General features: G+C 38.4%; 1 protein-coding gene across 13 annotated transcripts in view; it reads right to left on the bottom strand.

The window, feature by feature from the left end:
• Positions 1–2,456: 2,456 nt before the first annotated feature.
• Positions 2,457–23,683, bottom strand: part of ATXN3 (ataxin 3) — a 35,144-nt gene continuing 13,917 nt past the window's right edge. For 6 of the 13 annotated variants that reach the window (XM_086363192.1, XM_086363193.1, XM_086363200.1 and 3 more), the window contains exons 7-11: positions 18,375–18,507; positions 17,860–18,026; positions 16,124–16,220; positions 8,006–8,103; positions 2,457–2,792 (exon numbers count right to left, since the gene is read on the bottom strand). In XM_086363192.1, the coding sequence (XP_086219318.1) occupies positions 2,704–2,792; positions 8,006–8,103; positions 16,124–16,220; positions 17,860–18,026; positions 18,375–18,507 (584 nt within the window). In that variant the 3' untranslated portion in view covers positions 2,457–2,703. Of the gene's footprint in view, positions 2,793–8,005; positions 8,104–14,847; positions 14,902–15,481; positions 15,588–16,123; positions 16,221–17,859; positions 18,027–18,374; positions 18,508–23,683 lie in introns of those variants that run through there. The other 7 variants (XR_015149456.1, XR_015149457.1, XR_015149459.1 and 4 more) reach the window with 3 other exon arrangements.

The raw sequence follows: 23,683 nt of genomic DNA, 5'->3' as shown, positions 1-23,683 counted from the left end.
GAGGTGAAATACAGTTTACCTGCAGAAGCCTTTTCAAACTACTTGCATTACTGAAGTATTTGTATGTTAATTATGGTAAAAATGTTTAATGATGGTTTAGGTTAGATGTTAACTACTCTGAATTTTTGAAACATAAATAACTACTTATTAAACCCATGACATCTATCAGTGTGAAAGTGTTATTTCCAAAGCTTGTTTAAACTTCACTTATAACACTAGCATTGCCATGGTACTTATTTTATCCCAGTAATACAAATTATACATTAGAAAAATGATACCAATAGTTTAAATATTAAACATTAAGGTGTTCCCAATTGGTAAAACAGAATGGAAATCTTTCTATAAATAAAAGTTCTTAGCAGGACAGTTATGGTGAATTTCATTGTTTCTGACTTGCAGGTGGTTTAAAGTAAACCGTATGACCTGTGTAAACTATAACTTTGCGTAACTTAATAATTTTCTTACTGTGGTTATGAGCATTGGCATCTTTACATACTGGCCCATCAATTAAGAAATGGAATATAAATGTTCAATAATATTTATGCCAATCCACACCAGATGGCAGTTTACTAGTGATTCTGAGTCTGCCTGCCAAATGTAACAATTTCACAACAAACTAAATAAACACATTCAAATATATCCAGTGTGTGCTCAGCCCTGCTTTAAAAAAATACCCTAACAAAAGAAGGTCAACGTCCTATATTCCTATAAGTGCTTTAGCAAGGGTGTGTAATATAAGAACTTTATAAATTTTCAAGGTTAAAACTTTTTAATGTATATTCGCTTTTTCACTTTTGTATCAGGTAGTCCATCAATTCAAATGTAAGAATGTATTTTTTTTCAATGAGAAAAGATACAGGTCAAATATCCATGGAAAATATGACTAGCATACTTGGGTTAACTACAGAAATGTCCAGTCTTAAAATATTTTGATTTGTAAATCTCAGGGAGTAGTACCAAACTCCAACATCCCTTGCACTTCTAAAAGTTTATAATTCTTCTGAACCATTTTCAATTCTCAAAAGAAACCTTTAGATTTTAAAATAAAACTGTTTAATTTTATGTAAGGGGAACTTCATAAAACTTAACTTGGCACAAAATAATGACTTAAAAAAAGCCTGTCTCTATCCAAGTAAAAGCTATTTCATAATCATAAATAAAAGGTACTTTCTCATCTCTTTTCAGTTAGCAATAAATCCTACATCAAAAAATTCCCTGATAAAATGTGTGTAGCCATACACCAGGGTATGGCAATATATCATACTTTAATTTTCTAAGTTGTCAGCTGAATCTTCTTAAATTTTAGCTAATGAACAATTCAACATTCAAAAGGGCTTCAAAGGGGGATGGAGAATGAGGGAAGGGGAGAGTCTAAAAGGCCCATTTCAGAGAGACATGGTTAACTTTCATGAAAATCATCCCACTGCAATGACCCAGCAGGAAACTCTGCATCCCAATTAAAGAATGTTTATCAAAACTAAAGACTTTCTTATTTACAAATCCATTAAGTACTGTGCCTTCTGTAATTCAAAGCTATTTAAACATGATGCCAAGTGTCAAGTCACAGTACAAATTTCAATGCAGTTTTGTTGGTAAATTATTTTCATGTTCTAAATGGTTATCTCTGGCAAGATCTACCTACTAAAAGACGTACAGCAGAAGCAGACATCCACACTTCATAACTCAACTGTAAACAGCTCCAGTCACAAGAGCAAAAATAAAATGAAACTGCTACTAAAATCGAAGGCCACATTTCATCTGTCGTTCACAGTGGGCCCTGTGTGTTGTTTTACACACACTGTATGTAACAGAAGGAAGCTTGCACACTATGCTCCTCCTATTTTTCTCAATTTCAAAAGAAAAGGAAATAACAGGGTGCAGGAAGGAGGGTTACAACACGCCTTAAAGTTCTGACCTAACTGAGGAGGGAGCCACAATGCATCTGACAACGGATGTGCTCACAATGACAGAATTCTCTTTTACTCTCAAATACTTGTGTAGAGCTGATTTCAGAGTACAGGAATGCACTGGAGTCATAAAATAATGATCCCTTCTCCGAGCGCTTAAAAACCTCAAGAAACATTACCGTCTTTCAACAGAGTAGTAGAAAATAATGAAAACCAGATAACAGAGAAACTGTGATCAGAGAAAATAAAGAGGAGAAACAACCCAAGTGCACGATACAGTCAGAAGGAAAACAGCTTATCCTGGAACCGCTGCTATTATCAAAACAGAGAAGACACTGTCCTACAAGGTTAATTTGGTTAAAGAGAAATAAGAGCAACTATTAGATGATAAAAGTGAGCCCGATTCCCTATGCAGAAAGGAGGAAAAGACCAGGTGTGTGGGGAAAGTTCTGTGGCCAGAGCTAGTTATTAGTTGGTCTGCAAAAAGATCCAAGAAAAATGCCCTAATTTTAGATATGATATTGCACACTCAAAAAAGAAAAAAGAACATTTAGAAAACTATTTTAAATTTCTTTAATTGCTGAATGCCTCTTTGGCTAGTGTTTGGAGGATCATTTTTTAGTCCTACAACTGATGTATTTCTCCACCCTCTCATTGTTTTGTTTGCAAACCACCTAAGTCTTTTTTCCTCTGTTGAAAACTGTTCTCTTTGACACATTACCAAAATGGACCCTATGCTGTAATCACACAGGACAATATTGGAAAGATTGAGTATCTAAATGATTTGTGAAAGGTATTACTTTTTTCCTTCTGTTTTACTTCTAACAGTTTCTAAAGACATGGTCACAGCTGCCTGAAGCATGTCTTCTTCACTCATAGAATCACCTGTAGGGGATAAAACACATATTTCTTAGAAAGTTCTGGAAAATTTCCCAAGTCATCAAAAGGTAAGCGCTCAGAAACTGTTTACTTGACTACTATAGTTTCCTTTGTTGATTCTGAAAGTCTACAGACAGTAAAATCCACTCTGACAGTTCCTCAAGTTTTGACAAATACCAAGTGGTGTAACCATCACCACCATCCAGACACAGACAGAACCATCCCATGCACCCAGAATACTCCCTCGTGCTGTCTTCGTAGCCAGTTCCCAAGCCTTAGGTCTAGGCAACCACTGACATGGTTTCTGCCCTACAGTTCTGCCTTTTCCTGCATGTCAACACAAATGCAATCATGCATTGTGTATGCAACCTTTGAATATGGCATCTTCAACAAAAGCATTATGCTAAGGGAAAGAAAGTTTAACTTTGTGTCTGTCAATGATACATACATTACTGAAAAGTTTGTTTTGAGAAATAATTATTGATGCACAGGAAGGTGCAAAGATAGTTCAAAGAGGTCCTGTGTACACTGGCTAAATTTCACCTAATAATTAAATCTTATGTAACTACAGCTCAAACCTAAATCTGAATACTGACATTGGTATTTACAATGTTGTGCATAGTTCTATAGTATTTTGTCGTATGTGAAGATCTGTGTAACCACCACCACCACCACAATCCAGACTGAGAACTGTTACGGTACCACCAAAATCCCCCTTTTTATCCACACTCACTTCTCTTCCCTGCCCCCCGACATTCCTTAACTGCAGGCAACCGCTAACTGGCTTTCCATCTCTATCAATTTGTCATTTTTAGAATGCTACACACTTAGAATCCTACATATGAGATCTTTTGAGATCTATTTTTTTGTACTCAGCATAATGCCCTTGAGATACATCTAAGCTGCTGCGTGTATCTACAACTGGTTTCTTTTTTTTAAAAAGTTAAAAAAAAAAATTTTTTTTTTAATTCTCTTCGCCACACCACATGCCATGCAGGATCTCAGTTCCCTGACCAATGATCTAACCTGTGCCCCTAGGAGTGGAAGCACAGAAGTCTTAACCACTGAACCAGCAGTACACTTCCTGGTTTCTTTTTAATACTGAGACGTATCCGTGGGATGGATGTACTGCAGTTGGTTTAACCATTCACCTACTGTAGCACACTTGTTTTTTCCAGTTTTTATCATGACAAAGATGCTATGAGCATTCAAGTACAGGTTTTTGCATGGATAGAAGTTTTAATTTCTCTAGGATTAAATGGGAATATAACTGATGGCTGTATTGTCACTGTATATTCAGGTTTTATAGAAATTACCAAATTATTTTTCAGAGTGGCTGCACCAGTTCAAATGAAAGTTAAAAATCTTACCTCCCTTTACTTTCCTCTAATTATAATTGCCTTAAGTATTTCCTATATTTTACAGTAAAAACCAAATCAGTTATAATTCTTCCTGCAATCGTAAAACATATTTTAAAAAACTGAACAGGAGAGGCAAGTCTATTGTGTTTACATGTATTTTTATTCCTCCTAGTGTTCTTTTTAAGATTTATTTGGCTATGCTGTGTTTTAGTTGCAGCATGCAGGATCTTTTTTTTTTTGGTGGCACAGGGGGTATCTTTCACTTGCAGCATGGAAACTCTTAGTTGTGGCAGGTGGGATCCAGTTCCCCATTGTTGTTCACTCACTCAGTTGTGTCCGACTCTGCCATGCCATGGATTGCACCACACCAGGCTTCCCTGTCCTTCGCCATCTCCTGGAGTCCAGTCAAACCCATGCCCAATGAGTCAGTGAGGCCATCCAACCATCTCATTCTCTGTCATCCTCTATTCTTTCTGCCTTCAATCTTTCTCAGCACCAGGGTCTTCTCCAGTGAGTCAGCTCTTCGCATCAAGTGGCCAAAGTATTGGGGCTTCAGCTTCAGCATCTGTCCTTCCAATGAATATTCAGGGTTGACTTCCTTTATGCTTGACTGGTTTGATCTCCTTGTTGTACAAGGGACTCTCAAGAGTCTTCTCTAACACCACAGTTCAAAGGCATCAATTTTTTGGTGCTCAGCCTTTTTTATTGTCCAGTTCTCACATCTATGCATGACTACTGGAAAAATCATAGCTTTGATTATACAGACCTTTGTAAGCAAAGTAATATCTCTACTTTTTAATACACTGTCTAGGTTTTTTTACATTATTTTAGTTGGAGGATAATTACAATATTGTGGTGGTTTTTGCCACACATCGACATGAATCAGGGATGGTGCACATGTGTCCCCTCGTCCTGAACCCCCTTCTGACCTCTCTCCCCTATCCCATCCCTCTGGGTTGTCCCAGAGCACCAGTTTTGAGTACCCTGCTTCATGCATTGAACTTGCACTGGTCATCTATTTTTACCTATGGTAATATACATACTTCAATTCTGTTCTCTCAAAATCACCCCACTCTCGCCTTCTCCCACATAGTCCAAAAGTCTGTTCTTTACATGTGTCTCTTTTACTGCCTTGTATATAGGATCATCATTACTGTCTTTCTAAATTCCATATATATGCATTAATATACTGTACTGGTGTTTCTCTTTCTGACTTTACTCTGTATAATAGGCTCCAGTTTCATCCAACTCATTAGAACTGACTCAAATGCATTCTTTTTTTGTAGCTGTGTAACATCCCATTGTGTATATGTACCTCAACTTCCTTATCCGTTCGTCTGCTGATGGACATCTAGGTTGCTTCCATGTTCTAGCTATTGTAAAGTGCTGCAGTGAACACTGAGGTATATGTGTCTCTTTCAATTCTGGTTTCCTCATTGTGTATGCCTAACAGTGGAACTGCTGGGTCATATGGCAGTTCTACTTCCAGTTTTTTAAGGAATATCCATATTGTTCTCCTGGAGAAGGCAATGGCAACCCAGTCCAGCACTCTTGCCTGGAAAATCCCATGGACAGAGGAGCCTGGTAGGCTGCAGTTCATGGGGTTGTGAAGAGTCGGACACGACTGAGTGACTTCACGTTCACTTTTCAGTTTAATGCATTGGAGAAGGAAATGGCAACCCACTCCAGTGTTCTTGCCTGGAGAATCCCAGGGACGGCAGAGCCTGGTGGGCTGCAGTCTATGGGGTCACACAGAGTCGGACACGACTAAAGTGACTTAGCATACTGTTCTCCATAGTAGGTGTACCAGTTTGCATTCCCACCAAGAGTGTAAGAGGGTTCCCTCTTCTCTACAACCTCCTCAGCATTTATTGTCTGTAGACTTTTTAATGGCAGCCATTCTGACTGGCATGAGATGGTACATTGTGGTTTTGATTTGCATTTCTCTGATAATGAGTGATGTTGAGCATCTTTTCATGTGTTTTTTAGCCCTCTGTATGTCTTCTTTGGAGAAATGTCTCTTTAGTTCTTTGGCCCACTTTTTGATTGGGTTGTTCATTTTTCTGGTATTGAGCTGCATGAGCTGCTTGTACATTTTTGAGATTAATTCTTTGTCAGTTGTTTTGTTTGCTATTATTTTCTCCCATTCTGAAGGCTTCCTTTTCACCTTGCTTATAGTTTCCTTAGTTGTGCAAAAACTTTCAGTTTAATTAGGTCCCATTTGTTTATTTTTGTTTTTATTTCCATTCCTCTGGAAGGTGGGTCATACAGGATCTTGCTGTGATTTATGTCAGAGAGTGTCCTGCCTATGTTTTCCTCTAAGAGTTTTATAGTTTCCAGTCTTACATTTAGATCTTTAATTCATTTTGAGTTTATTTTTGTGTATGGTGTTAGAAAGTGTTCTAGTTTCATTCTTTCACAGGTGGCTGACCAGTTTTCCCAGCACCACTTGCTAAACAGATTGTCTTTTCTCCATTGTATATTTTTGCCTCCTTACAGGTTTCTCAGGAGACAGGTAATATGATCTGGTATCCCCATCTTTTTAATACTTTTCCACAATTTGCTGTGATCCCCACAGTCAAAGACTTTAACACAGTCAATCAAGCAGATGTTTTTCTGGAATTTCCTTGCTTTCTCTATGATCAATGACTCCACAGAGTAGGCTTTTCTTGGGGCAAAAAGAAAATCGAGGCTACTAACCACACTGTCTTTCTCTGGTCCTGAGCTTCCCAGCCAGTTTGTCTTCTCTCTGCCTTTCAGATTCGGCTTATATTTGCTTTATACAAAAGCCCAGGGTTGTTAGCTGTACTTAGCAGAATGTGTAAGAAAAAGTACCAGTTCATTCCTTTTTATTGCTAATAGTAGTCTTTTGTTTGGATGTAACAGTTTATGTGTCTATTCACCATCTGAAGAACAACCTTTAAGCAGCTTCCTGTTTGGGGCTATTATGAACAAATCATCTACAGCATTCACAGTAAGTTTTTGTGTGAATCTAATTTTCTTTTCTCTTGGTTAGAAACTAGGAGTCCTACTACTGGATTCCATGGTTAAGTGTACATTTAAGTTTGTAAGAAAATACTAAACTGTTTTCCAGAGTTGTTGCACCATTTTACACTCCTACTAACAATGTATGAGAGTCCCAGTTGCTCTGATTCTTGCCTGCATTTGGTATTGTCAATTTAATTATTTTCTTAAGTCTTTATTGCAAGTGTGTAATGGCATCTCATTGTGGGTTTAGTTTGCATTTCCCTAATGTCTAGTGATGTTCAGTGTATTTCCATGCCCAATTTTCATCCATATACCTGGTAAAGTGTTCAAATCCTTTGCGCATCTTTTTGAGTTGTTTTCTTAGTTTTGAGAGCTCTTTTTATGTCCTACTTACAAGTTCTTTGTTGGATACAGTTTATTTTTCACTCAGTTTCTACTACCAATAACTGGCCAACATTGAAGACCTATTTATTAAACCAAGTTCTAATAAGTAATTCTAGACTTCTACGTTGTAATGCAAACTACACTCAAGTGTTTTTAGTTTTCCAAGGAGTAAAATGAACTTATTTTCCACCTACTATTATTCATTATCTTTGAGAAACTTTGGGAAAATGTACCAATTACTGTGACATTGCAAGTACTATTTATAATTTTAAAGCAAAACATTCACTGACTGTTTTAAGGACACAAGTACATTAAGGAGTCAGCCAGCTCCTTAATCCAAGAAAGTTTAGTAGATCACAAATTCATTCAAGAATTTCAGTATAATGAAAGAGGAGAAAAAAGCCTACAAAGCCAAAAATCCCATGGAGCTTGTGTGTCAAAGAGAGCATGCAGGTGACAAACGTGATGTATGGTCGGGAGGCCTACCTAGATCACGGTCAGGTGCTTCGGAGCTTGTGCTCGACTTTTCACACAGATGTGTAAGCTGTCCTGGCGGAGCTGGTTGCTGCTGCTGCTGCTGCTGCCTGAAACATTCAAGAGTGAATGTACATTTAAAAAACAAAACCTAAGAATAAATATGCCATGAGAAAAACCATTCCCATGGAAAATAAATGGTTCCACAGAACAAAAGTGTCACTGGCTTGAACACCCCCAAAGAAGGCAAGAGCAATCATTCTGATGAAAACAAACTTATGATTACCAAAGGGTAAAAGTGGAGGGATAAATGAGGAGTTTGGGATTAATAGATATATACTACTATATATAAAATATATAACAAGCTCCTACTGTATAGCATAGTGAACTATATTCAATACCTTATAATAATCTATAATGGAAAAGAATCTGAAAAAGAATATATACATACATATATCTCAACAATTTTGATGTACACCTGAAGTTAACACATTATAAATCAACTACACTTCAATTTAAAAAAAAAAGAGCAATCAGTCTGACATAAATTACTGAAAAGCATCACAGTGCTGATCCTAGGAAACCTAGATAGAAAATTCACATTTATCAGACAAATTAACAGATAGGTATTTTCACCATAAAAATAACACATTGTACCAATGGAGTCACTATTTTTATGCAAATAAAATAGTGACTCTGTGTTGGTTTACAGGTCCTTAATATTGTTAGAAGTCACTGAAAATAAGAACCTTTGAAAAGATAAAGCATCTCAAATTATGGGCAGATTAAAATGATCCTTCCATGGCTGGCTCCTTCCTATCATTCATATCTAGGCTTCAGTGTCTCCTCAGAGGCTTCCCTGGTGGCTCTGATGCTGAAGAATCTGCCTGGTAATGCAGGAGACCCAGATTTGATCCCCAGGTCAGGAAGATCCCTTGAAGGAGGAAATGGCAACCCACTCCAGTATTCTTGCCTGGTGAAGCCCATGGACACAGGGTATTTCCTGACTGTTTGAGCTAAAGCAGCCACCTTCCATTCTCACACTCTCATCTAATTTTCAGTATAAACTATCATCATCTGATATTCTTTTGCCTCTCTCCCCCTGCAGAATCACAAACTAACGAGAGCACAAAGCTTATCCTGCTTGTTTCTCCAGTACCTCACCTGTGCCTGCCACCAAATACTTTATGAATGACAGAAATGAAAACAACCATTTAAACTGCATCATCAAGTTTCACTAATACCTGCTGCATTAAAGTAAATTCTCCCTGTATTTTTTTTTTCAAAAGGAAAATCCATGTCATAACAATTCACACATTAAAACATTTAAACATGATGGTTATGATGTAAATAGGTAGGACGGTGTCTTTATACTCAGAAAATATACACTTAAGTTTTGAGAAATATAATGGGAAATTGTGTTTGTCAGTTATTCTAAAGTGGTTCAGGATGGAGGGTATAAGGAACTCTGAACTATTTCTGCTTTTACGTCAGTTTAAAATTACTTCATATACACACATATATATATATGCTAAAAGTTTTTAAGAAACAAAACTTATAAACAGCCGACAATTTAAGTAAGAAGCTATAGTTTCAAAAAAATGCATAAAAGGATTTTTAAAGGAAGCCGAATTTTTTTATGAATACAAAATTCTTTAATGGGATAATGAATGATACTTTCTGGCTTTTTATCAACCTCACCCTCTGTATTTCTCTTTTTACTGTTTATTTTTTTATTGAAGGTTAATTGCTTTATAGAATTTTGTTTTCTGTCAAACCTCAACATGAATCAGCCATAGGTATACATATATCCCTTCCCTTTTTTATTTATATTATTATTATTTTTTTACTTTACAATATTGTAATGGTTTTGCCATACATCAACATGCATCCGCCATGGGTGTACACGTGTTCCCCATCCTGAACCCCCTTCTACCTCCCTCCCCATACCATCCCTCTGGGTCATCCCAGTGCACCAGCCCCAAGCTTCCTGTATCCTGCATCGAACCTGGACTGGAGCCTCATTTCTTACATGATATTATACATGTTTTAATGCCATTCTCCCAAATCATCCCCCCCTCACCAAATAGAGTCCAAAAGACTGTTCTATACATCAGTGTCTCTTTTGCTATCTTGCATACAGGGTTGTTGTTACCATCTTTCTAAATTCCATATATATACGTTAGTATACTGTATTGGTGTTTTTCTTTCTGGCTTACTTCACTCTTATAATAGGCTCCAGTTTCATCCACCTCATTAGAACTGATTCAAATGTATTCTTTTTAATGGCTGAGTAGTACTCCATTGTGTATATGTACCACCGCTTTCTTATCCATCTGCTGATGGACATCTAGGTTGCTTCCATGTCCTGGCTATTATAAACAGTGCTGCGATGAACACTGGGGTACACGTGTCTCTTTCCCTTCTGGTTTCCCCAGTGTGTATGCCCAGCAGTGGGATTGCTGGGTCGTATGGCAGTTCTATTTCCAGTTTTTTAAGGAATCTCCACACTGTTCTCCATAGTGGCTGTACTAGTTTGCATTCCCACCAACAGTGTAAGAGGGTTCCATATTTTCCACACCCTCTCCAGCATTTATTGCTTGTAGACTTTTGGATCGCAGCCATTCTGACTGGTGTGAAATGGTACCTCATTGTGGTTTTAATTTGCATATCTGATAATGAGTGATGTTGAGCATCTTTTCATGTGTTTGTTAGCCATCTGTATGTCTTCTTTGGAGAAATATCTGTTTAGGTCTCTTTCCCACTTTTTGATTGGGTTGTTTTTCTGGTATTGAGTTGTATGAGCTGCTTGTATATTTTGGAAATTAATCCTTTGTCAGTTGTTTGATTTGCTATTATTTTCTCTCATTCTGAAGGTTGTTTCTGAACCTTGCTTACAGTTTCCTTTGCTGTGCAAAAGCTTTTAAGTTTAATCAGGTCCCACTTCTTCACTTTTGTTTTTATTTCCATTATTCTAGGAGGTGGGTCATAGAGGATCTTGCTTTGATTTATGTCATCCAGTGTTCTGCCTATGTTTTACTGTAAGAGTTTTATAGTTTCTGGTCTTACATTTAGGTCTTTAATCCATTTTGACTTTATGTTTGTGTATGGTGTTAGGAAGTATCATAATTTCATTCTTTTACATGTAGCTGTCCAGTTTTCCCAGCACCATTTACTGAAGAGGCTGTCTTTGGCCCATTGTATATTCTTGCCTCTTTTGTCAAAAATAAGGTACCCATAGGTGCATGGGTTTATTTCTGGGCTTTCTATCTTGTCCCATTGGTCTATATTTCTATTTTTGTGCCAGTACCATACTGTCTTGATGACTGTAGCTTTGTAGTATAATCTGAAGTCAGGAAGAGGCAGAATTTTTAAATGCCCAGTAACACAATAAGGCTTCCCTTGTAGCTCAGACGGTAAAGCATTTGCCTGCAATGCAGGACACCTAGTTCAATCCCTGGGTCGGGAAGATCCCCTGGAGAAGGAAATGGCTACCCACTCCAGTATTCTTACTTGGAAAATCCCATGGACAGGGGAGCCTGGTGGGCTACAATCCATGGGGTCACAAAGAGTCAGACATGACTGAGCAACTAACACATGCAACACTATAAAACAGAATAGAATAGCATGCTTTTTGCTAGGGCCCCTCTTAATCTTGTGTTTTAAATATGAGCAACGAGGCAAATTCAGCCAGCGGGACTTGCAGTTTTTCCCTGCTGGCCTCTGAGCCAGACACTGATGTATGCACAAGTTCTGGTGAGCACGGCCAACAAGGGACACATAGGCAGTGGGCTCCCACAAGCATACTCTGATTCTGGAATGTGACACGAAAAAGGCTGTGAGGTGGGAGGAATTCCTGGCGCATCGTCTCCACGCCCTCCTCCCCCTCCAAGAAAGTACTTCAGAATGCAAGGGAGTGATAGGTGAGACAGCGCCTTGGGAGAGATAACTCTCATTCTACTTCAAAGTGAGAAGTAAATCAACTGCCAGCCTTGAGAGTATTTTGACACCTTTCCTATGTGGGGACACTGTAAGATGGAACATGTTTAAACAGTAAATCAGCATCCTTTCCCCCTGTGCCTTCTAACATATCTTCAGCATGAGAAAGGCGGGAAAACTGAAAACTACACGTCTTAAGACTGTTTTCAAGCTAGGAGTCTGGCTACCAGTTAAACACATGCCCGAGACTTACACGGCAGAGGAGGTATAGTCATCTTCCTGCAGCTTTGGTGGGTCTCTGCTGGCAAGTAAAGCCATGGAGACACCAGTTCCACAATCCTGCTTCCTGGCAGCTGCAGTGGGGGCCAGACTGCAGGTTCCCATGTCTAGGCAACTGTGGTGGCAGCTCCCTGGTCCTAGGGTCACAGCTAAAGCAGTGTGTTTTTAAACTCGATATCCTGATTCCACTTTGTCCAAAGGAGGCTTGAGAGGGAGGGGATATATGTATATTTATGGCTGATTCACACTGTTGTACAGCAGAAACCAACACAACACTGTAAAGCAATTATCCTCCAGTTAAACATTTTAAAAAATCTCTAAGTAGTTTCTGTTTTTTAAGGTAGACTCTGATAAACTACATCACGCCACTAAAGTGGTAGTTCAAGTATTAGGTAATCAAAAAATCACAGTAACCCATGACTATGGAAACATTGGGTTTTCCTGGTGGCTCAGATGGTAAAGAATCTGCCTGCAATGCAGAGATCCAGGTTCAACCCCTGGGTCAGGAAGATTCCCCTGGAGAAGGGAATGGGTCCCTTGTTTCTCTCCTGGTTAAGAATCACTTTTTTAGTGACAGAAAGAACGAACCAGCATCATTTCAGAGTTACATCTGGAGAAGGCATTAATAATGCCAAGTGTATCCGTAGGCTACTTCACAGTTTACAAAACAGTTTTATACACATTGCCTCATTTGATGTTCATAATATGGGAGTTACAAAGGTTTTACAATGATATACCTGATAAAGTAGAATTTTGTTCAGGGTTCTATATGTACCATGGATTTGGAGATTACCACTGGGAAAAAATATCACAGCTATGAAAGTATCAGCTAAGAACACCTACTCATAAACTATAAATTTGTAACAGGTAGACATTCAACAGTATTTTCACGCTTAATCCATGAACACCATGGCTAAACTGTGGCTACTACATTAAGTATGAAGCTTCAAATACTCTACAGGAAAAAAAAAAAAAACCTATAAATTTCAATGAATAACAAATTAGTACCAGGGTAAGTATGGAAAAGATCAGAAGGAAGAAATGGCTCCACAGCCTTACAGCCAAGTTCTCCACAATACAAGCTATTGTGACAAGGACCCATCTAGGTTTAGTAATCAGGAATTCTAGTGAAAGGCAAAAATTAGTTTCTCAGCTCCTTCAATCATGAGTCCTACAAGATTCTGAACGCTAACCAAAGTTAAAAAGCAACCCCAAGAAGTTAGGTCTTAACTCTTCTCAGCAACAACTAACTGTGTAAAACATTCTCTAGGTCTACCCAAGTTACCACCAGTATTTTCAAAGTCAAACTCGGAGGTAGGGGATAGGAGGCTGAAGCTGGAACCATCGCTGTACTTTCTTACCCAATCAACTAACCCCGATCAGAAAGGAGACTCAGACATTTTTAAAAGGGTACAACATTGAATAAAACATCTGCAACAGTTATAGCTAGCATTCTGCTTGTTATAACTTAGTCATTATGAAATGTTAGTTACTGCATTATTCTTTGTAAATTTTAATTTACTGGAAGTTCTACATTTTTAATCCAAAAATCTTAAAGACTTTCTTTAATAAAAGAGGGATTTGTTTGTATACTTTAAAGATGGTTTCCTTTTCTTGGATGTACTTGTGAATTTAACAGTCTCTCTATAAAGTATGTCTATGTTTATTCTGGAAAAAACTAAAGTCTCAAAGAAGCATGGTAGAGGTATCACTTGGAATCTGTTTTGGAGAGCAGTTTAGAAATCTTTACCAAGGCTTTAAAAATGTTCCTGCATTTTAACTTAGTAATCTGAAATTTTCAGGATAAATAAAAGAAATGATGAGAGATGTGAGGCATAAAGTTAATACAAGGATTGCTCATTGCATTATTAATTATAATAGCAAAAATCAATAGGTTCATAAATTGTGATACAGACATTTTATGAACTACAACATAGCCTCTTGCAAAAAATATTTGCAATCATGGGAACATGTGATATACAATATACATGCATTTGTGTGAGTAGAAGTGTGACTGTCAAAACAATATCATTAGTTATTAATGGTAGGATTGTGTTTTTTTAGATTTAGATATCTTATGATAAATTTATCATAAGATAAATTTTCCAAAATATTATTTTTTATCTAGTTAAACACTGAAAGCTGTTTTTAGCACTGACTAGTTAGTTGATGATATTACAGAACTACAATTAATAATTATCATCTGATCTTTATTCTATTATTGTGTGACAAAAGCATTTGGTGATATTAAGAAAAAACCATGTATTTTAGAGACAGACATGAAAATCAATACAGATGAAATATTATGATTTAGATTTATTACAAAATATCCCCACCCTGCAGGGGGGTGGGGGTGGGGGTGGGAACAAGAGTAAATAGCACGGGAGACAGGGGCATAAAAACCAAAATAGCCAATGTGCTGATATTTGTTATATGTGGGCAACAGATATATCAGGGTTCTTTATGCTAGTTTCTCTACTTGAACATAAATTTGAAGTTTATCATATTTAAAAAATAAAAAAGTTAATTTTAAAATTGTAAAGGGAGTGACAAGCACTAATAAGCACTATTTTGAGATTTTTATACAGAATTAAATCCATTAATCTATCACTGAATAAAGACTAGAAATATCTCACATTAAGAGGATGTCAGTTGATCAGAACTTTCCTTCATATACTTCTGAGTTGTGACTTAAAAAAAACAGAAAACAAGGTAAATATTATCTTCATTACACCATCCAATGTAAAATGCGCCAACATTTTAGATACAGCTAAAGTACTACCAATTATGATGTGTAAGAGTCTTCCGAATTGCAGAGATGTTGAAATGTGAAAATATGTGCATCTTAGAATTGATAAAATATAGTAAATAACAGGCCAGACTCAGCCACTGCCTTAGTTCTCTGAGCTGGGATCAGAGGATCTGAATATCTATTAGAGATCTTGTGATGGTAAGATGGAGTTTTATCTTTAAAAAAGAGAAAAGGGGATGAAGACCTGTGAATGATGGTTACTGGCAAGGATAACGATATGGGTGAAATTTCTATTTTGAGAGCACTTATACAGCTGGGCACAAAGTTAGGTCCTAGGAGCTGATGGTTGAGATTTACGGTTACTCTTATGCCCCCGATGCTGACAGGCCTGTGGTAGCCTCCCCTCTCCCCGGGTGTGGTAACAAGCAGAGCAGTTAAGCACCAGCTCTATTTGAGAGTGCGTTCTCCTATGATAAATGGTGTTTTTCCTATTAATTGACCAAACTTTGTAGGGTTAGTCAGATAACCAAGAAGTATATTCAAAGGACCACAGGGTTTTGTTCTTGCCTTGATCCAATTCCATTCTTCTTTTGATGACTGAAATTTTACACGGCTTCCTTCACCCTATTTCATGAAAATTTAATTAGTGCTGAGGCAAAGTTTTCTCCTAAAACTATATTTGATTTCAGTTTATTAGCTACAAATTTTTTAAAACTACATTCAAATGTTCATAGGGGCAGGCTAGTGCCTGCCAGTCTTTTAAAAAAGGAGAAAATTCTAAATAAATGGTTAAATCAAAGCTGCTGCTGCTGCTAAGTCGCTTCAGTCGTGTCCAATTCTGTGCGACCCCATAGACGGCAGCCCACCAGGCTTCCCCATCCCTGGGATTCTCCAGGCAAGAACACTGGAGTGGGTTGCCATTTCCTTCTCCAATGCATCAAAGTGAAAAGTGAAAGTGAAGTCGCTCAGTCATGTCCAACTCTTAGCGACACCATGGACTGCAGCCGATCAGGCTCCTCCGTCCATGGATTTTCCAGGCAAGAGTACTGGAGTGGGGTGCCATTGCCTTCTCCGAGGTCAAAGCTATATGTATACAAATAGACAAAATAGCCAAAGTAAATATAAAATATGCAGTTTTAATATGGTACCAACTACTTTACTTTTCAAAGTAGGCTTCTCTTCTCTTCCGTAGCTCTTCTGAAGTAGGATGTGAACCCGATGTCTGTGGGATATCTTGACATCTATTTCTGGAAGTACCTGAAAACCAAATAAAACACAACAAAAAGCAGTTTTATTTACCAAGTCATGACGTGTTTATACTTAGGAGCTTTCAAAGCTTTTTTGAAGGAGCTTTCAGAAAGTTTTCTTCTCAAAACTACTCTGCACCATTCTGTAAATGTAAGAAAGGCTCTGAAAGGTTTGGGGAAAATCAGAATAAGGTAGTTCAACCGAACCTGTGTCCACTGCGACCAAACCCACTACCGTTTGTGACACAGTGGCCATGAGGCAAGTTCAGTGACCATCTGGTAGGAGAAATAGCTAGCACCACACTCGCTTGCTCTTTACTTATTAGAAATGAATCTATACTTTTTAATAATAAATTAATTTATTTATTTGGCTGCATTGAGTCAGCTACGGCACGTGGGATCTTCCTTGCACCCTGGGGGATCTTTGCTTGAGGCACACAGGCCCTCTTAGTTGTAGTGCTTGCGGGCTTAGTTGCTCTGAGACATGTGGGATTTCAGTTCCTTGACCAAGGATCGAACCCATGTCCCCTGCTTTGCAAGGAGGATTCTTAACCAATGTACCACCAGGGAAGTCCCAGAAATCAATCTACATTTTCAAAGGCACAGAATTCCTAGAAGTAACTTAAAGTGGATGATTGTAAAATAAACCCACTCTGTATATTCCTCTATCTTCAAACATCTGGATACTGACATAACTTAGGTATGTTTCCATGTTCTTACTAAATTATTGCTCCAATCAGATTCTGCACAAATTGTGAAATAACATGGGAAGAAGAATAAAGTACACAAAAATATCTAGAACTAATAAGGCTGTGTCTGTCCACCACTGGGCTAACCTAGCACGACTCTGCTAATCCAAAATGGGCCTGGGCACCATACAGAGTACTCAGACGTGGCCAGGAGGCATGAGCAGTTCAGGATAAAATATAGCATAAAAAGGATAAACTTCATATTAACAGAAACTCAATTTTATTTAGATACTTAAAGAATTCAACTGATGAGTAATTTCATTAGAAACTAGAAGGCAAATTCACATTAGACAAAAATAAAACAATCCCCCCAAAAAAGAAAACTCGTCACACTTTTTAAGTAAGCCCCTTTGAGCAACGTCCCAGACTTTTCCCTCCACTTGGATTCCCTGGGGTGGGAGGAGGGTGGGAGTGGGTGGGGGAAGAAGTGTGGTGGGCTAAAAGAGTAAGCCCACCAAAGTAAGCTTAAGCTAAAAGTTCTACAGCCATTAAGTTTTAGAGTTTTGTAAAATCAATGTATAGTCTCTGTCCAGATCTTTCTTCATAGCCACTAGAATGCATTTAAATAGCTGGTCTGAGCAAGGGTCCACTGACCTCGCAATGATTAGCTCCGTTTAGTACTGTGTTTGCACAGTATTATAACCAAACTGAATGACCAGAAATAAAAATATAACTAGTCCTAATATAACACAAGTCATAAAAAGTTATATGTATTAAATAATATCCAAAAGTTATTTGTATTAAATAATATCTAAAAAATAACTGATTATACATAGCTACTGCTTCTGCAGTGACTGTCAAAGAACTTCTACCAGTAGTTTATTAATTTCCAGAAGAACTAAAAATGATCTAAATCAATTGCTTCAACAACAAATAAAATAAGTGTTAGAATGTCCATACCTTGCATACTGAGCTGAATGGCCCTGCGGAGATCAGCTTCTTCATCTTCCATGTCAATTTCTTGGCGACTTAGTGCCAGAGCCCTCTGCAATTCCTCCTCATCCTCATCTAACATTCCTGTCCCATCATTTACTTCTAAGACGTGTTCTAGATCTGTTTTCTGGACTCTAAAGAATAAAAGCACAAATAATAACTGCAGACCATTCTTCTATTTTAGCTATAACATAGAGACATTTATAAACCAAAGATGTTTATGTAAGTTGAAAACTTACACATTTTTTTTACAGATAACGTCTAATAATACGAAGGTCCTATTGTGATATGAATTTGTGTTGGGAAGTATACTTAAATAATTCAGAGTTGATCCAAGGTTAAACCAATAAGCTACACTTAAACAGAAAGGTCTAAAAAAACCCCACCAACAATAAAAGGACCACATCTTCAATGTAAGCATGTAAATTTAATTCTTGTAATGAAATACTATCATATACCCCACACTGCAGGCTCAGCTTTACCTCTGTTCTTTAAGTTGTGCTAATTCTTCTCCAATAAGTTTTGGTCGATGCATCTGTTGGACCCTGATCATCTGTAGAAGTTGGTCAGCTTCACAATCTGGCAGATCACCCTTAACAACAAATATAGAGTAACCTAAAAAAAAAGGCAAAAATTATCTACAACAGCTAGCAAGTGATTCAAAATTGATTGAAAATGATAGCAGAGAGGCAGCACAACAGCGGGAAGACCACAAACCAAGGAGTGAGGAAGACCTGGGTTCAAATCATGGTTCTTACACTTACCAGTGGGGTGGTCCAGGTCAAATTACGTAAGGTCTTTACGCCTCACTTTCATATATATAAATTTCTTCAATTGGTCTTAGTTGGATCTTTCGTTGTGGCATGTGGGCTTAGCTGCTCGGTGGCATGTGGGATCTTATTAATAGTTTCCCAACCAGGAATCAAACCCATGTCCCCTTCATTGCAAGGCAAATTCTTAACCACTGGACAACTAGGAAGTCCCTCTAAGCCTCTTCACCTGTAAAATGGGAATATCCATCTCACAGAGTGACTATGAGAAGTATTTGAATCTGAAAAGGGCTCTAATTAAGTAAGAACATGGAAACATACCTAATTTATGCTTAATAATTTGTGCAGAATCTGACTGGGGCAATAATTAAGTACGAGGCTTCCCTGGTGGCTCAGCTGGTAAAGAATCTGCCTGCAATGTGGGAAACCTAGGTTCAATCCCTGGGTTAGGAAGATCCCCTGGAGAAGGGAACGACTACCCACTCCAGTATTCTGGCCTGGAGCATTCCATGGACTGTATAGTCCACGGGGTTGCAAAGAGTTGGACACGACTGAGCAACTTTACTTTCACTTTTCATGGAAATATACTTAAAACATACTAAAACAGTGCTTGACCAAGTAGTTTACTCCCTAAGTGACAACAGAGAGGCAAGGAAAGGACTGAGAAAGAGCAAGGAGTGTGCACTCAGACAGCCGGGTTTTAGTGTCCTGGCTCTTGTGTTTCCTAACTGCCTCTGTTGATCACTTTACCCCTCTATGTCTTGATTTCTTCAACTGTTAAACAGATTTTGCTGTACCTTCTGCTGTTTGAGGACACAATCAGAGGATGTGTGTAAAAATCTGCAATATGGGTAAAATGAGTCATCTGTGGGAATAGCTGACCCTGACACACACCCTTCCTAACTGAAAACAGGACCTGGAAAGCCAATACCTTAAATTCTAGTCAAGGTGCTGAAGATGTGGTTCATGTAATTTTTGAATTAATACAATTCTGGAAAGCCAAGGTTTTCCCAGCTGGATACTCCATACAACAGCTGAATAAGGGTGGGCTATACCTGAGTCATTTTGGTCAATTTTTGTTTTTCTACCATAAATTTTCTTCAACTTTGGTGCTTATTATAGATATTCTTCATGAGCATTAATAGAAAATGAAATAAAAAAAGATTAAAAGGCCTATTAACGGAAAAAACTCAAGAGTAAATCATAATACACGTAACACTCTTTTTCACAAGGACAACTATACTCAGAATTCAGATGGTTGAACAGGCTTTATGCCAGTAAAACTGTTTCCTAGGTTGTGGATACACTATGCTAGCTCCCCATGCTGTTCCATGAACAGCATCATGAAGGGCAGAAACTGCTTTACAGAGGTGACATTGCGAGGATCTTGGGTTTTATGCAAGATCAGATTTCATTCTAAGTGTGCTAGGAAGCCACTGAAGGGGAAGAGTGAAAGTATGCCACAGTGTGCATTATATTTAAAAAGAGCACTCTAGGCTGCCTTCTCAATGTAACATATAGGAACCATATGCAAGAAGAGTGGGGCTTATGAAAATGGAAAGTCTGAGGGACAGCAAGTGTGGGGAGAAAAAAAAGAGTCTTTTGTAAACATATTGAGATTGAAATGCTTTCTGGACTTCTGAGTGGAGATGAGAAAGTTAGGGGTTTGGTGTTCGGGGTAGATGTCTCGGCAAAAGATAAAAGTCTAAGGAATTACTGGCGGATGGACTTTACTTAGAGATGATATTTAAAATAATGGGATAGCACACAGTCAAGAAGTTGTCCAAGACTGACTCTGGGTCACTTCATTAGTTAGGGATTAAAGAGTAGGATCCACAAAAGGCATCTGAAAGCAGGAGCCAATATGATATGAAGCAAACTAGAGCACAGTGGCTTGGAAGAATAGTACAGACAGTATTTCAAAAAGGGAAGACATAGTTAGGAATAAAGGTTTTAGGCATAAAAGAAAAGAGATAGAAGTATATAAAATCAAAGACGTTATAACATAATGATTCTACATGTAAACTGGAGAGACTTACATGACAGCCAACCTACTAGCAATAAGCATATCAGTGCACAGACTGTGCTCTCAAATCACCATTACTAAAGGGAAGGAAACACACAAGACTGAAAATTCTTATTATATGACCTAAAAAGGGCTTCAAAAGGCTAGAGTGGTCATTTCAAAAGCTTGAGAGTCAAGTTCAAAAGGTTCCCACTCATCCAAGATGTGACAATATTGAGTATCAACAGTAATTACAAGAGGCTAAAACATATGAACTATGGTTTACTTCGGCTGTGCTGGGTCTTCGTCGCTGCTTGGCCTTTTCTCTAGTTTGGGCGGGGAGGCTACTCTCTAGTTGTGGTGTGCACACTTCTCATTGCAGTGGCTTCTTTTGTTCTGGAGAACCAGCTCTAGAGCATGGGCTATAGAGTAGTTGCAGCTCATGGGCTCAGTAGTTGTGGTTCCAAGTCCAGACCATAGACTCAATAGTTGTGGCACACAGGCTTAGCTATTCCATGGCATGTGGGACTTTCCTGGACCAGGGATGGAACCCGTGTCTCCTGCACTGGCAGGTAGATTCTTTATGACTGAGCCACCAGGGAAGCCCTGAACTATGATTTTAACAGATTAGTTTACAATGACACTACAGAAACAAACCAACTGGTTACCTTTGGAGACAAGATACTATGACCAAATATTTAAAACTGATAAAAGGCAAGAAATATTTATCCTGCTTTTTCTATATGAACTATATACTTCAAGATAACCAAACAGTTGATGAAGGAAAGTCTATCTGTATAGAAGTCCTCCAGCTAATAAATGAAGAAATGATGGAAATCTAATTAATGGAATAACAGACTAGGCATTTATTATTAGCAGCTACTCAAATCACAAAAAGAGAGACAACTGGACCTTAAGTGCCACACCATCCATGAAGTCTTCTATCCTCCCAAAATCAACTTACATCTGATCAAGTCTCTAGATCTAAGGACCAGTCTATTGCTCATCAAGGGCTCAGAGGAAAAAAAAAGGATGCAACAAGCAAAATCCAGAATGTGAGAAACAGAACAAATGACCCATTTTCTTCAAAAGAATAAGGAAAAAAATAAAGAGAAGAAACCAATAGATAGGTTTTAGAGACACAGCAATCCAATGCAATCAAAGACCCTTATTTCAACCTGGTTTAACTATATTAAAAAAAAGAAGAATCAAAAAGGAGATTAGAGGACTTCCCTGGTGGCCCAGGGCTAAAGAATTCACCTGCCAATGCAGGGGACATAGGTTCACTCTCTGGTCCAGGAAGTTTCCACATGCCATGGGGCAACTGAGCCCATGTGCCACAACGCCTGTGCCCACATGCCCTAGGGCCTGTGCTCTGCAACAAGGGAAGCCACTGCAGTGAGAACGGCCCACAATGTAACTAGAGAGCAGCACCCGCTCACCACAAAGCGAAAGCCTGTAAGTAGCAGTGAGCCCAGCACATCCAAAAGCAAATGAATGAATACATTTTAAAAGACTACTGAGAAATTTAATTCTTAGGTAGGATGACAAGGAGTCTCCTCCCCAGGAGGAGAAAGGGGTCCGGGGTGCTTGAGGAGGTGAAAGGGACAAACATTTTTTCCTATATTCCTTTGTCTTAGTCACATAAGACTTATTTTTCCCCCTTAAACTCTGAGTTGTTATGACAACAATCTATTTTGCCTAAGACTAACTTTCTTTAGTCTCATTTGCACTCATCTCACACGCTAGCAAAGTAATGTTCAAAATTCTCCAAGCCAGGTTTCAACAGTATGTGAACTGTTAACTTCTAGATGCTCAAGCTGGATTTAGAAAAGGCAGAGGAACCAGAGATCAAATTGCCAACATCCACTGGATCATCGAAAAAGCAAAAGAGCTCCAGAAAAACATCTATTTCTGCTTTATTGACTATGCCAAAGCCTTTGACTGTGTGGATCACAACAAACTGTGGAACATTCTTAAAGAGATGGGAATACCAGACCACCTGACCTGTATGCAAGGTTTCTCAGATTCCTGAGAAATATGTATGCAAGTAAGAAGCAAAGGTTAGAACTGGACATGGAACAACAGACTGGTTCCAAATTGGGAAAGGAGTACATCAAGACTGTATATTGTCACCCTGCTTATTTAACTTATATGCAGAGTACATCATGTGAAAAGCCGGGCTGGATGAAGCACAAGCTGGAATCAAGATTCCTGGGAGAAATATCAATAACCTCAGATATGCAGATGACACCACTCTTATGGCAGAAAGTGAAGAGGAACTACAGAGCCTCTTGATGAAAGTGAAAGAGAAGAATGAAAAAGCTGACTTAAAACAGCATCCAAAAAACCAAGATCATGGCATCCAGTCCCATTACTTCATGGCAATTGGAGAAATAGTGGAAACAGTGACGGTCTTTATTTTTTTTGGCTCCAAAATCACTGCAGATGGTGACTGTAGCCATGAAATTAAAAGATGCTTGCTCCTTAGAAGAAAAGCTATGACCAACCTAGATAGCATATTTAAAGGCAGAGACATTACTTTGCCAACAAAGGTCCATCTAGTCAAAGCTATGGTGTTTCCAGTACTCATGAATGGATGTGAGAGTTGGACTATAAAGAAAGCTGAGTGCCAAAGAATTGATGCTTTTGAACTGTGGTAGTGTTGGAAAAGACTCTTGCGAGTCCCTTGGACTGCAAAGAGATCCAACCAGTCAGTCCTAAAGGAAATCAGTCCTGAATATTCACTGAAAGGACTGATGCTGAAGCTGAAACTCCAATAGTTTGGCCACCTGATGTGAATAACTGACTCACTGGAAAAGACCCTTGATGCTGGGAAAGATTGAAGGCAGGAGGAGAAGGGGACAACAGAGCATGAGATGGTTGGATGGCATCACTGACTCGATGGACATGAGTTTGAGCAAACTCCGACAGGGAAGCCTGGTGTGCCGCAGGCCATGGGGTCGCAAAGAGTCAGACACCACTGAGCAACTGAACTGACTAAAGACTAACGATG

Source organism: Bos grunniens, chromosome 21 (genome assembly GCF_055505025.1).
Source record: "Bos grunniens cultivar Pamir isolate PY7600 chromosome 21, Bosgru_T2T1.0, whole genome shotgun sequence".
Classification (NCBI taxonomy): Eukaryota; Metazoa; Chordata; class Mammalia; order Artiodactyla; family Bovidae; genus Bos; species Bos grunniens.
The sequence above is the reverse complement of the archived record's forward strand: the minus strand, read 5'-3'. Positions and strand labels throughout refer to the sequence as shown.